This window comes from Hypanus sabinus, chromosome 4 (assembly GCF_030144855.1).
Source record: "Hypanus sabinus isolate sHypSab1 chromosome 4, sHypSab1.hap1, whole genome shotgun sequence".
NCBI classification, from domain to species: Eukaryota; Metazoa; Chordata; class Chondrichthyes; order Myliobatiformes; family Dasyatidae; genus Hypanus; species Hypanus sabinus.
The window spans coordinates 22499452-22511963 of NC_082709.1; the positions used below are offsets into that span (position 1 = coordinate 22499452).

General features: G+C 37.7%; 1 protein-coding gene across 1 annotated transcript in view; it reads left to right on the forward strand.

Annotated features, from left to right (window-relative positions):
* Nucleotides 1-8274, forward strand: part of LOC132392548 (kalirin-like) — a 44493-nt gene extending 36219 nt beyond the window's left edge. The window contains exon 11 of the mRNA XM_059966564.1: nt 1033-8274. Within this exon, the coding sequence (XP_059822547.1) occupies nt 1033-1097 (65 nt within the window). The 3' untranslated portion in view covers nt 1098-8274. The remainder of the gene's footprint in view (nt 1-1032) is intronic.
* Nucleotides 8275-12512: the final 4238 nt, after the last annotated feature.

The following is a 12512-nucleotide window of genomic DNA, read 5'->3' on the forward strand; positions in this document are numbered from 1 at the left end:
GATACAGATCAGTTGCAGATATGGGTGGAGAAATGGCAGATGGAGATTAACCCAGCCAAATAGGAAGTCTTGCACCTTGGAAGGTCAAATGTAACAAGTCAGTATACTGTTAAGGTCAAGTATTGATGAGCAGAGGGAACTTGCGAGTCCATGTTCATAACTTTCTGAAAGTGACTACAGAGGTTGTTAGGGTAGTTAGGAAGGCATATGGCATGCTTGCCTTTGTTAGTCGAGTTCAAAAGTCAGTAAGTTATGTTGCAGCTTTATAAAATTCTGGTTAGACCAGTCTGGAGTATTGCAGACAGTTCTGGATGCCCCATTATAGGAAGGATGTCCAGGCATTGGAGAAGGTGCAGATCATATATACCAGAATGCTGTCAGGATTACAGTGTGTATGCTATGTTTAGAGGCTGGACAAACTTGGGTTGTTTTCTCTGTTGCGATGGAGGGTCAGGTGAAATTTGATTGAGGCTATGTGATTACGAGAGGCATAGATAAGTAGACAAACAATAACTTTCTCTCAGGGTTGAAATGTCCAATACCAGAGACATCCATGTAAGGTGAGAAGGGGTAATTTCAAAGGAGATGTGAGGGGCATCTGTGTTTTTAAACACAGTAAGTGCCCGGAATGCACTGCCTGGGGTGTAGGAACAGGCAGAAGTATTAGGGGCTTTTAATAGATACTTAGTTAGGTACATGAATGTGAGGAAAATGGAAGGATATGTGCAGGCAAAGAGGTTAGTTCAGTTAGCCATTTAATTAATAATTGGTTTGGCACAACATTGTGGGTCAAAGGTCCTGTTCCTATGCTCTACCGCCCTATGTTCTAATAAGAATACTAATCTTTTTTCCATGCAAAGAAAGCTAAAAGTAACTCACAACGAGGGATGTCAGATTGGTTATCACTGTAAAGATGTTAGAAATTCTAATATGAATGGAATTAAGAATCAAAGTTATTTTTGTACTAATGCCAACCAATTTTATGTCTTAAAGTATCAAAGTCCTTCCATAATATGTTGAATTTTATTTTAGCACTGCAATCACCAATCGAGTACCAGAGAAAAGAGTTTCCAGATGCTTTCAACAAACCAAAGTGAGAAGATTATTCCAATCCAGCCTTGCACCAGAGACCTCTAAAAATTGTGAGAGGTGATAATGTAATGAATATTATGAGCACAGTCGGGCATTTGAAATATAACTGTTGTCCCCTGCCACTACTACCTTGTAAGATGGTTCAGTTAACAGCAATTAGCCATTGGACAGGCTGTACTTTTACTGAGTTTAAAATAAATAAGATGCATCACAATTAAATCATTACATATTTAATAGTATCAGTACCTGTTTGTATCATTGGTACTTCTCAGATTTCACCAAAGTTAAATAACTTATCAGGTAAATACATCTAGTGTATTGATTACATTTACAGATAAGGCCAATTTGACTTGTTCTGTGGAAGTCATTATCTGCATTTTTCAATTTGATAAACACAAGATTCAGCAGATGCTAGAAATCCAGAACAACACACAAAAAATGCTGGAGGAACTCAGCAGATCAGGTTGCATCTATGGAAATGAATAATTGATCGGCATTTCAGGTTAAGATCCTTCTTCAGGACAGGAAAGGAAGAGGTAATGTGTTTAGAATAAGGAGGTGGGGGTTGGGGAAGGAGGGCAAGCTGGAAGTGTTTGGTGAAGACAAGTTTGTTGGGGGGGGTTAAACTAAGAAGCTGGGAGGTGATAGGTGGGAAAAGCAGAAGTCTGGAGAAGAAGGAAACTGATAGGAGAGGAGAGGAGACCATGAGTTCACCCACCTGACTTCACCTATCACCTTCTAGCTTGTCCTCATCATCCTCCCCCACTTTCCTTTATTGGCATCTTTCTAATCCTGAAGAAGGGTCTCTGCCAAAAACTTGACTGTTTATTCATTTCCACAGATATTTCCTGACCCGCTAAGTTCCTCTTTTTTCTAATCTCTCAACAGTGCATTCTTAATTTTTCCCATAATTTTGTCGACGAACAAAATTAGTTCGCTAGTTTTTTGAGTTAAATTACATCTAATTGCATTTTTAATTTGTAAAGTTAAATTTAGCTGATATGAGGAAGTGGTTACGTATAAGGTGCAGCGACAAAGTGCAAAGTACACATCCTTGACTCAGCTATCTTTTCTGTGCATGCACTCTTAAATAGCAAAATAATTCAGAATACCTGTAACAAATCTATCAGTTCTTACCACTGAGACACTATTAAAGAATTCCTTACGTTGTTTGATCTGGCATTTATTTAAAACCACTATCTTTACAATTATACCAACTCTATAAAGATTCACCAGTTCATATAAAAGTAGCAAAATTATACCGTGTTACTGAAGCAACTTTATCAAGTATCATATGTATAAATTACTTGAAATTTGTTGAATTTTGTGCAAATAAAAATTACTTTGCTGTACACTATATGCCATCTACATTAAAATCAAATTAGATGATAAAGCATAAAATAAAATTGTGAATAATGAAGTAATATTTTAACAAATAAAGATTTAGAAAAATTTTGCCACGTTTATTAAGGGATTGGACATGCTAGAGGCAGCAATTGTTCCCAATGTTGGGGAGTCCAGAACCAGACGCCACAGTTTAAGAATAAGGGGTAGTCCATTTAAAACGAGGTTCAGGAAAAACTTTTTCACCCAGAGAGTTGTGGATCTGTGAAATGCTCTGCCTCAGAAGGCAGTGGAGGTCAATTCTCTGGATGCTTTCAAGAAAAAGTTATTTAGAGCTCTTAAGAATAGCGGAGTCAAGGAGAAGGCAGGAATGGGGTACTGATTGTGGATGATCAGCCATGATCACAGTGAATGGCGTGCTGGCTCAAAGAGCCGAATGGCCTACTCCTGCACCTATTGTCTATTGTCTATTTGTTGTCTAATGATGACAATCTCAAATAAAAATAAAATATGTGGTTAACCTGCCAAAATAATTCTCATTAAATATGCAGGCATTTCTTCAAGCAGATAGCTTCTATAATGTCTCAAAGCTGCCCTCTAGTGGAAAGAATGAGCTTTTGGTTTAAATGATATGAACTTTACAGTTTCAGCTTAATAAATTTGGTTACATTACTGTAATATTCAATTCAAAAAATTTTCTATGTTCAATTTTTGGCACAAATGCACAGCAAGGTGGTCTTCACAAAGCCACTTCCTTAATTTTTTTTCCCATAAATGGGCCATCAAATGACTGTTCAGTCATAGATATCAGAGGTCTGTAAGCTCAACATAATACAACTTCTTGTTGGCAAATCCGCCTATGAATATGACCTGCAGCTACTGACAGATTACTGTTGCATTCTTTTGTTCCATTCACTGAAATGTTTTCTTAACTATGTTATATGATCATTTAGTTTTGTTAACATTTATAATGACCTTTGTCAGGGGATTGGCTTTCTCCTACAGTGAGAGAGATAACAATATTCAGCACTGAATCTCCTGCCTGGGAATGAATTTGCTTATGCAATTGAATGGCCTTAATTATTTTTCCCAATCAATTCCAATGCACAAATTGATAAACAGTCCCATACAAAAGTTTCTCTTTCCTTAGGATCTAATGCCATTGGGTTTGGTCTATCTGGTTCTGTGGTGAATTACATATACCTGTCTGGACGGCGTCCCCCTGCTGATTGTTCCTGTGGCTCCTCCCACGGACCCCAGTATAAAGGTGATTGGAGACACAGCCCCGGCCTCAGTCTCCAGGATGTAGTGTGGTGGTCAATTGCTGCTTGTTCTTTCTTCCAGCCAATAAAAGCCTATATTTCACCTTACGTCTCCGAGAGTCATTGATGGTGCATCAAGTTCTATAAAAATAAGATTGACAATATTTGTTTTTTGATACATTCAAACCTATCTTGTTTATTTTTCTCTCGAAGACATTTTCAATATTTTGGTTTGTGAATAGTAAGGGCTATATTGATATAGAATCCTGATGAAGGGTGACGGCCTGATACATCAGTCTTTTGCTCTTCTCCATGGGTACTGCCTGGCCTGCTGAGTTCCTCCAGCATTTTGTCTGTGCTGCTTTGCATTTCTAGCATCTGCAGATTTTATTGTATTAGTGATAGATTTGTTCAGTTTAAAGGAAATAATTGATTTTCTATGGCATTGCATGCCAATTTAAGACCAAGCACAACATTTGTGATCTTGGATTTTAAAATAATTCACTGTACAGATGAACTTGGTTAGAGAAGATCAGAACGAGCTTATTCCAATTACAAGTCAGTTGCTCAGTTATTAAGTTAAACACAACAGATGCAATATCCAGGCAAGCAAAATAGTAACAGACCAGTTTAGATCAAATAGCTAGCAGCAATGCACCAAAGGATCTTCAATGGTTTCTCCTTTAGTCATGATTTTCCCACCTTTGTAGTTCCCACTGTTCCATAAAGAGACATTATTTGGCCAAAAATATATAAACATTAAATCTATGGTTCTATAGAACAAAATTCTTATAATTCAATGAAAGAAGAATAGATGGTAGAGAAAAATAAAGTAGATATTGAGAAGGATTGTGAAGGGAAAATAATTTAGCTTTGTTGATAGGGGAAAATAAGTTGATATTGCTATTCTGTATTTTACATCCAGGGAATGGCTATTTTTCATTTCCAAAAAGAAAATGCCCAGTTACATAATATTTACCTTGCTATGAAGACATTGAAAAGAAGAAATGTTACAGATGCTGTTCAGAACGATACAGTTTTATTGTGTCATAATATTGCTCATTTTGATAACCTATTCTTTGTTGGTACTAGACTGGGGTGAAATTAGTATCTCTGATGGGATGATGAATGAGAAGGGAGCAATATAACCACTTTGGGGAAAGTGATAGGTCTCAGGTAACCATCTCGCACCAGCTCATTTTGTGTTATGCAGCTAGGATCATTGGCTTGAACTTAATGTAGTACTGATTAATTCCATGCTATTAGTATTGCTACACTAATTGTCATGAATACATCTGAGAGCTTCCTTTGCTTAATACATCAAAATAGCATTCATTTCTAAAGTAAAACACATGTTTTTGTACAACTATCATTTTGTTAATTGGCATTTTCAGATGTTATAATTATATATGCACTTCTCAACATAACTCACTGCTGTTAATAAAATAATATGTACAATGTATATCTGCACAGGTTTGAAAGCATTGGGTAAAGTTAGCAACTGTGAGTAAATTTCTTTAAAAAGAGCAAGAAGTCTTTATCTGTACGATACTTTAGGCTTAAATCTTATGTCCTGTACCTATTTTTTTTCTCTTTATATAATAGAAACTGAAATGCATTAGATGAATAAGATTACTATTTTCAGCTTTTGTATCAATCAATAAATAAAGTTTTGATTTCTTGTTTTCAGTACATGCATGATTATTACTTTGGAATATTCTGAAATATTATTCAACAGTAAGATCATTTTTTTATCAAACTGATGAATGAAATTATGCAAATCCAGATGGTCAGGATACATTCATGAGAATGATTGAACTTATAATGGAATCTTTCCTATCCTGCTCACTTTATGGATGGACATAGGCTTATTTCTAGGTTAACTACACTTGATATTATTGGCCAGTTTGTACCTATCATAACTAACTTCATATGGCACATTGCAATGCTATGGTAACAACTTCAATGTTTTCAAATTGTGAGAATCAACATTAAAATTTTGGCTTTTCATCTAAGATAATTGATCCTAAAACTAGATCAAGGTGAGAACGTGTTAATGAGTTTGTGTGAGAGATCAGATTAACGAAAAATTGCTGAGATTGCTGAGATTACTCTGAGAGTTGACATAGACTCAATTGGTTGAATGGCCTCCTGTGCTGTTATGGGAGTATTAAATAATGTTATAAGGAGAAATAGAAAGCAACATTTTCAGATATATACACTCTCAAATCTTTCCACAATGTCATAGTTTTCCATGAGGCTGTATCTCAGTCTTCTCTTTTCTTGAGAATAGAATCCCAGCAAGTTCAATCATTCCTTATGAGCCCTGCCGAGGGGTTTTGGCCTGAAATATCAACAGGACACATGATCTTTTATCACTTCACAAAAGCCTTTGAATGTATCAATCAAGATATTGTGAAGCACCCTGCTCAAATAGGGGCATTCAGCTTAAATTGATCTGCATCTTTCATCTGTTTGATAATGGCATGCAAGACATAATCTTATCCATAACAGATCCAATCACACTGTAGACTGACATTGGGTAAGACTGAGTCATTACCTCAATCTTTCTCATTGTAATGCTGCACTTTGCCTCCATGGAGCTCCTCACTGGAGCTAATTCACATGACAAAATAGAAACTTTACAATCTGTGACATCTCCAAGATCATCTCCAATTTCAGTCAGCAAGCTGCACCTAACTGTTGCTCCAAATGGTTGTTAACTCATTCAATTACACATTTTTTTTAATTTTTAGAGATAGAGCATGAACCAGGTCCTTCCAGCCCTTCGAGTTATGTCGTGCAGCAATCCCCTGTTGTAATCTTAGCCTAATCATGGGACAATTTATAATGACCAATTAACTTACCAACCAGTATATGTTTGGACCGTGGGAGGAAACTAGAGCACACAGAGGAAAGCCATGCAGTCACAGCAAGAACGTACCAACTCCTTACAAGCAACAATGGGAACTGTAAAGTGTTGTGCTAACTACTACACTACTGTGCCACCCCAGACTGTACTTCATATTTAACATACATAAAGTATTAATAATTTCAATTGAACAACATAATTATGATAAATTTAAAAGGCAAACATGAGGAAATCTGCAAATGCTGGAAATTCAAGCAACACAATAAATTTATTAAGTTTTATAAAGTCATTGTCACTGTAAAAAAAGTCCACAAGGAAATGCTGGAAAAATTTGACCATTTCCCATAGTTCAATAGCTGTCATGTAGGGAGATATCAGTGATTTCATTGTCACCTTCATTGTGGCAGAACAGTTGGAAAATATTTTGAAGATCAAGACTTCAAATCTGGCGCAAAGCTTACTACCTCTGCAAAATCCTCCAAATCCACTGGCAGGATAAGCTAGCTAATGTCAAGGCCTCACCGAGATCCTAATTACATTCAGTCAACTCCAAAGGGCAGGCCATTTTCCCAGCACTCCTAAAACAGACACTCTCTTCTGAGCATTGTCGGAGCAAAATGTTATTAGGTGAATAGAGGAAAAGATTTCATCTGTTAAAGGCCTACTTGAAACGATATAACTTCCCCCAAGGACTCATGAAACCCTGAATCACAATGATTCAATGTGTTAGAATGGCATTGAGAACTATTAATCCATGAATCAAGGGCACACAGACGTTGCAGCAAAAATTGCAGGGAACATTACTCACTCACTCACTCTCTGCATCAAGCATTTCCACCTGATACAAAATATCAGCCTCATTAGTCACTTTAGCACCCACGGAGGGGGAGGGGAAGCAAGCCATTCTTGTCTGCAAGGAATCCCTTTGTCAATGAATTTCTTGGGATGTTAGCACTTCGCAAATTCCTTCCAGTTTCTGTCTTACAATTCTGTTGTATCATCAGCACTGAGGGAATTAATTACTGTTTTGTTTTACTTAGGAAGTAATTTGGTTTATATGATATTATCAAATCATAATCTATAGATTTTGCATTGAAAATGTGACTATCAGGCATCGAAGATCACTATATGCTTCTGAGACTCATACTATTTGCAACATACATTTCAAGGGAGCAGAAAAATACTGCAAATGGTGTTCCTGCAAAGTCCACCAAATGAACTGGAAGGTCAAGTCATCCAACATCAACGACCTTTTCCAGGATAACATTCCAAGTACCTAAGCTGTAGATATACTACTTTGGACTGGCTGTGTCAGTTGCATCCACACCAGATTCTCAAAACAGAAACACTGTACCTAGTTCTGTCATAATCATCAAATGGCGAGAGAACAAAGTTCAAGGACGTTCTCAATGCCTCCTTGAAGAAGTGCAGCATCCCCACCGATCACTTGTCTACAGTTCACACATTTAGCTATCTCAGAAACCACCCAACTGGAGTGAAAGTTGTTATGATTTGTAACTTCAAAATATTAAATTAATTCAAAGGAAGGTATGGGACACCAAGAATGAAGGTCTAATTTCAAGTATACTTCGATGTATTTTTACAAGTAACCCATAATTAATTATTTAATCAGAATCAGGTTTAATATCACTAGCATATGTCATGAAATTTGTTAACTTTTGTTAAATGAACAAGAATGCTCAATCTCACACTTACAAGATTACTCAAATATTATTGACATATTAAAAACACCTGAGAATTCATACCCTATGGAGAGGAATAAAGAGTCAATGTTTCAGGCCAAGACCCTTAACCATCGACTCTTTATTTCTCTCCACAGATGAGATGCTGATTTCCTCCAAAATCAAGTGTGTTACTCTTGTTTTCTGGGATCTGCAGAATCTCTTCTGTTTAACGGAAGTCATCCTCAGTCCTTGGGCATCTAGAGAAGGAAAATAAATGTCAGCCTCCAAAACTAAATTTTAACATTTCATTATATCTGCCCTGAATAAACCTCAATACTTATTCAGAGCAACTCTGAAAAATCCACAAGCATGAGACAAGGGTCCCACCTGATGAATACTGAGTTTTTGTGACAATGCCTATGGGAATGAAAGATTTAGTAAAATTAATGATACTGCAGAATTGACCATCCCAAGCTACCTGCCCGATGATGACCAACCACTGAGATATCTCCAGTCATCCATGATGACAGAAACTTGTAAATAGGACTTAGTTACATGTTTTGTAGCTTAACATTGGGAAAGAGATCCAGAGGAAATTTGGGGTATGATACAGAAAATGGGAAGAATTAGGAAACCTGATGCATTACCAGTTTTGTACGGAGGGGAGAATGTTGCAGTTACTGACTCTGAAAAAGCAGAATAATTAGCAAAAAAACATATGTCAGAGTATATAGTTCATCCAATTTAAGTAAAGAAGAGTGGTCTTATGGAGAAACAGGTCTGGCAAGCAATCCTCAGATTGCTGAGAAAGAAAAATATTCCAGTTCCTGCTTGGGTGTTGAATTTACATTGTTTGATCTTAAGATTAAGATTCAAGATTCAAAGTACTTTTATTATCAAAGGATGTACAAATTATACAATCTTAAGATTTGATTGCATACAGGTAGCCACAAAGCAAGGAACATGACAGAACCCAATTAAAGAAAAAAATAAAAATAAGAGACCAACACCCGATGGGCAAACAATTGAAGCGAACAACCATGTTCCGAACCTGATTGGGTCCTCCGATCTGAACCCCAGAGCAGCCCAGAGTAGGCCCAAAGCCTCACTTATCAGTTCGTCACATTAGTGGACACGGAGCAGGGCAGCCAGGGCAGTCTTCATAGCCTTAGCGCCATGGAGAGAGGAGTGACCATCGCGGCAAAATCACCTCTCGCCTGGTGCTTGTTACCTGGAAAGGATGATATTTGTTATGTTTACATGGTTATCGGATTTGAGACTGCTGTTGGTTTTGAAATTCTTTAATACAATATGGGTTGAAGGGCAACTTCCTGCTTCCTGGAAATCAGTGGTTGCAATCACTATATTGAAATCTGGTAAGAATCTATTAGAACCTTCCAGTTATAGATCCATTTCGCTAACTTCCCTATGTATGTAAGATAAAGGAATGAATGGCTATAGCAAGGCTTTCTTATTTTGAGGAAATTCAAGGAAAATTAGCTGTTATTAGGGGGAGGGGAATGAGGACCATCTGGATTTTGTAAAGGGAGAAGGACCATCGACTCAGTGTTAAGTTTGGAATCTGATACTCGGAGCTTGGATTACCAACTTAATAAAGAATGAGTGGTAGCAGTTTTCTTTGATGTGGAGAAAGCTTATGATGTGTTATGGATACAAGGGCTGCTGCTTAAACTGGAAACAATGGGAATAGGTGGGAGAATGCTCAATTGGATTCAAGATTTTTTATGTGATGGTAAGATACAAATTAGGCTGGTAACAACATTCTCTAAGGAATATGGGATGGAGAATGGGACTCCACAGAGGAGTGTGTGTAGCCCACTCCTATTTAGTATTATGATTAATGATATTTTCTTAAATGTTGGCCCAGCCATTTCCAAATCATTTTATGCTAATAATGGTGCAGCGTGTAAGAGCGGTAAGAATATATAAATTATATAGTTAGGAAAGTGCAGCAGAAGAGTGGGGACATCGGTGGGGGTTTAAATTTTCTGTTGTAAAGACTAAAGCTATTTGTTTTTTTCTAAAAGGAACATTAACCCTTAATTAATCTCAATCTATGTGGTAAATCTCTTCGACAAGAGTCAGTGGTGAAGTTTCCAGGTGTGTGGATGGACGAAAGCCTAACATGAAAGGCACATGTGAATAAAATTCTAAAGAAGTGTAAAAAAGCCCTGAATGTGCAGATGTGCTTAGTTGAGTGTAATTGGGGTGACAGTAGGAGGCCCTTAAATAAATGCTTTAATCAGAGCAACAACTAAATTGCCAAAGGAACTCAGTATGGAAGTGAACATTTTCAACATTTCAGGCTGAGACCCTTCCTCAGGACTGAAAAGAAGAGGGAAGATGCCACAGTAACAAGGTGGGGGAAGGGGAAGGGGAAGGAGGACTAGCTAGAAGGAGATAGGTGAAGCCAGGTGGGTGAGAAAGATAAAGGGCTGGAGAAGGAATCTGATCGGAAGAGAGAGAACCATGACAGAAAAGGAAGGAGTACCGGGGGAGGTGACAGGCAGGTGAGGAGAAGAGGCAAGAGGCCAGAGTGGAGAATAGAAGAGGGAAGGGGGAGGGGGAAAATTTCCAGAAGGAGAAATTGTTGTTCATCCCATCAGGTTGGAGATAGAATGAGGTGTTACTCCTCCACCTTGAGAGTATCTTCATTGTGGCAAAAGGGGAGGCCATGGACCGACATATTGGAAAGGAAATAGGGATAGGATCAAAATGGTTGACCACCTGAAAATTCTGCTTTTGGCCAATGGAGTGGAGGTGCTCGACAAAGTGGACCCAAATTTATGTTGAGGAGACCACATCAGATACTGGATACAATAGACAACCCCAAAAGATTTGCAGGTGAAGTTGAGACAATATCTTTACTTTTGCATCTATGTGCAATGGTTTATTGGGTTAACGTAAGAGGCCATAAAGTTGGCCATCCAATATCGGCAACATCAATAATGAAAAAGGATTTAGTGCTTTAGTACATTAGTAGTGTTGGAGACACTTCATTCATAAGATCTTCAGTTTACGGTGGATGGGAAAATAAGTGGGCACAAATCTTGGGTTGCTTAATGTGGAATATGGTCCCAATGTACTCCTTTCTGTTGCTCCTCCACAGTTTTTTCCTTTGCCTCTGGTTGATTTGGGCCTTCAGGAAAAGATCAAGATGGGAACCGATTTTAAATCAGCTCAGCAATAGATGCCAGACATATACTATGGCTTCTTACATTTCTACAGGTAGCGACATGTCATCCAGGTGTTTCTGTTTATGTTCCAAAGTTTCAGGCAACTATTAAGACAAGATTATCAGATAAAGTATCAGTATTCTCATTTGAGATGGTTACTATCATCTTAGCCTTGAAATGGGCTGAAAAAATACATCTTGGTTATGTATTTCTGTGCTCTGATTCATCCTTGGTTTTGACATCTATTTCAACAGTTATTTCATACTGTAGGCCAGACGTTCTTCTTTGAGTTTGGACAACATCTATTGAGGCTGAAAGGTTTAGGGTTGTGTGTACATTTCTTATGGATCTTTGTCATATTGAGGCTGAAGGAAACAAGGTGCCAAATGTTCCAGATGAGCAACCACTTAAAATTAAGGATATAAATGTAGAGTTGTATAAAGGGGAGGTGAAAGCCATAATTAAAAAGTCTATTCGATCACTGTAGCAACAAATTTGGGATAGGGAAAAGACAAGATGTAATTTCTATAATGAGGATCAGAAGATGGCAGAAACTCCACTGGGACACGGTATTAAAGGAAGGAGGAAGTTATACTTACAGGTTTACGTACTGGACCAATGAACAATAGGTGGAATAAGTCCCTGTTCAAAATTAATATGCATGATACCAGCATCTGAAGGGTGTGCACTTGTAAAGAAATGGTGCAGCATATATCGTTTGAATGCAGTTCCTATGAAGTGCAAAGGAAACGTCTAATTGCTAAATTGAGATCTTTGGGACAAACGAAAGTCTGAAGTTCAAGTACATTTATTATCAAAGTGCATAACTACATGCAACCTTGAGATTGATCTCCTTACAGGCAGCCACAAAACAAAGAAACCCAATAGAACCCATTACAAAAAACTGTCAAACACCCAATCTGCAGGGAAAAAATAAATCATGCAAACAATAAAAGTAAGCAAATAACATTCAGAACTGAAATTCATGAAAGTGAACCCACAGCCATGAAGCCAGTTGTCACTGCAGGCCATCCAGGAACCCGTTAATGGTTTGCTGGCC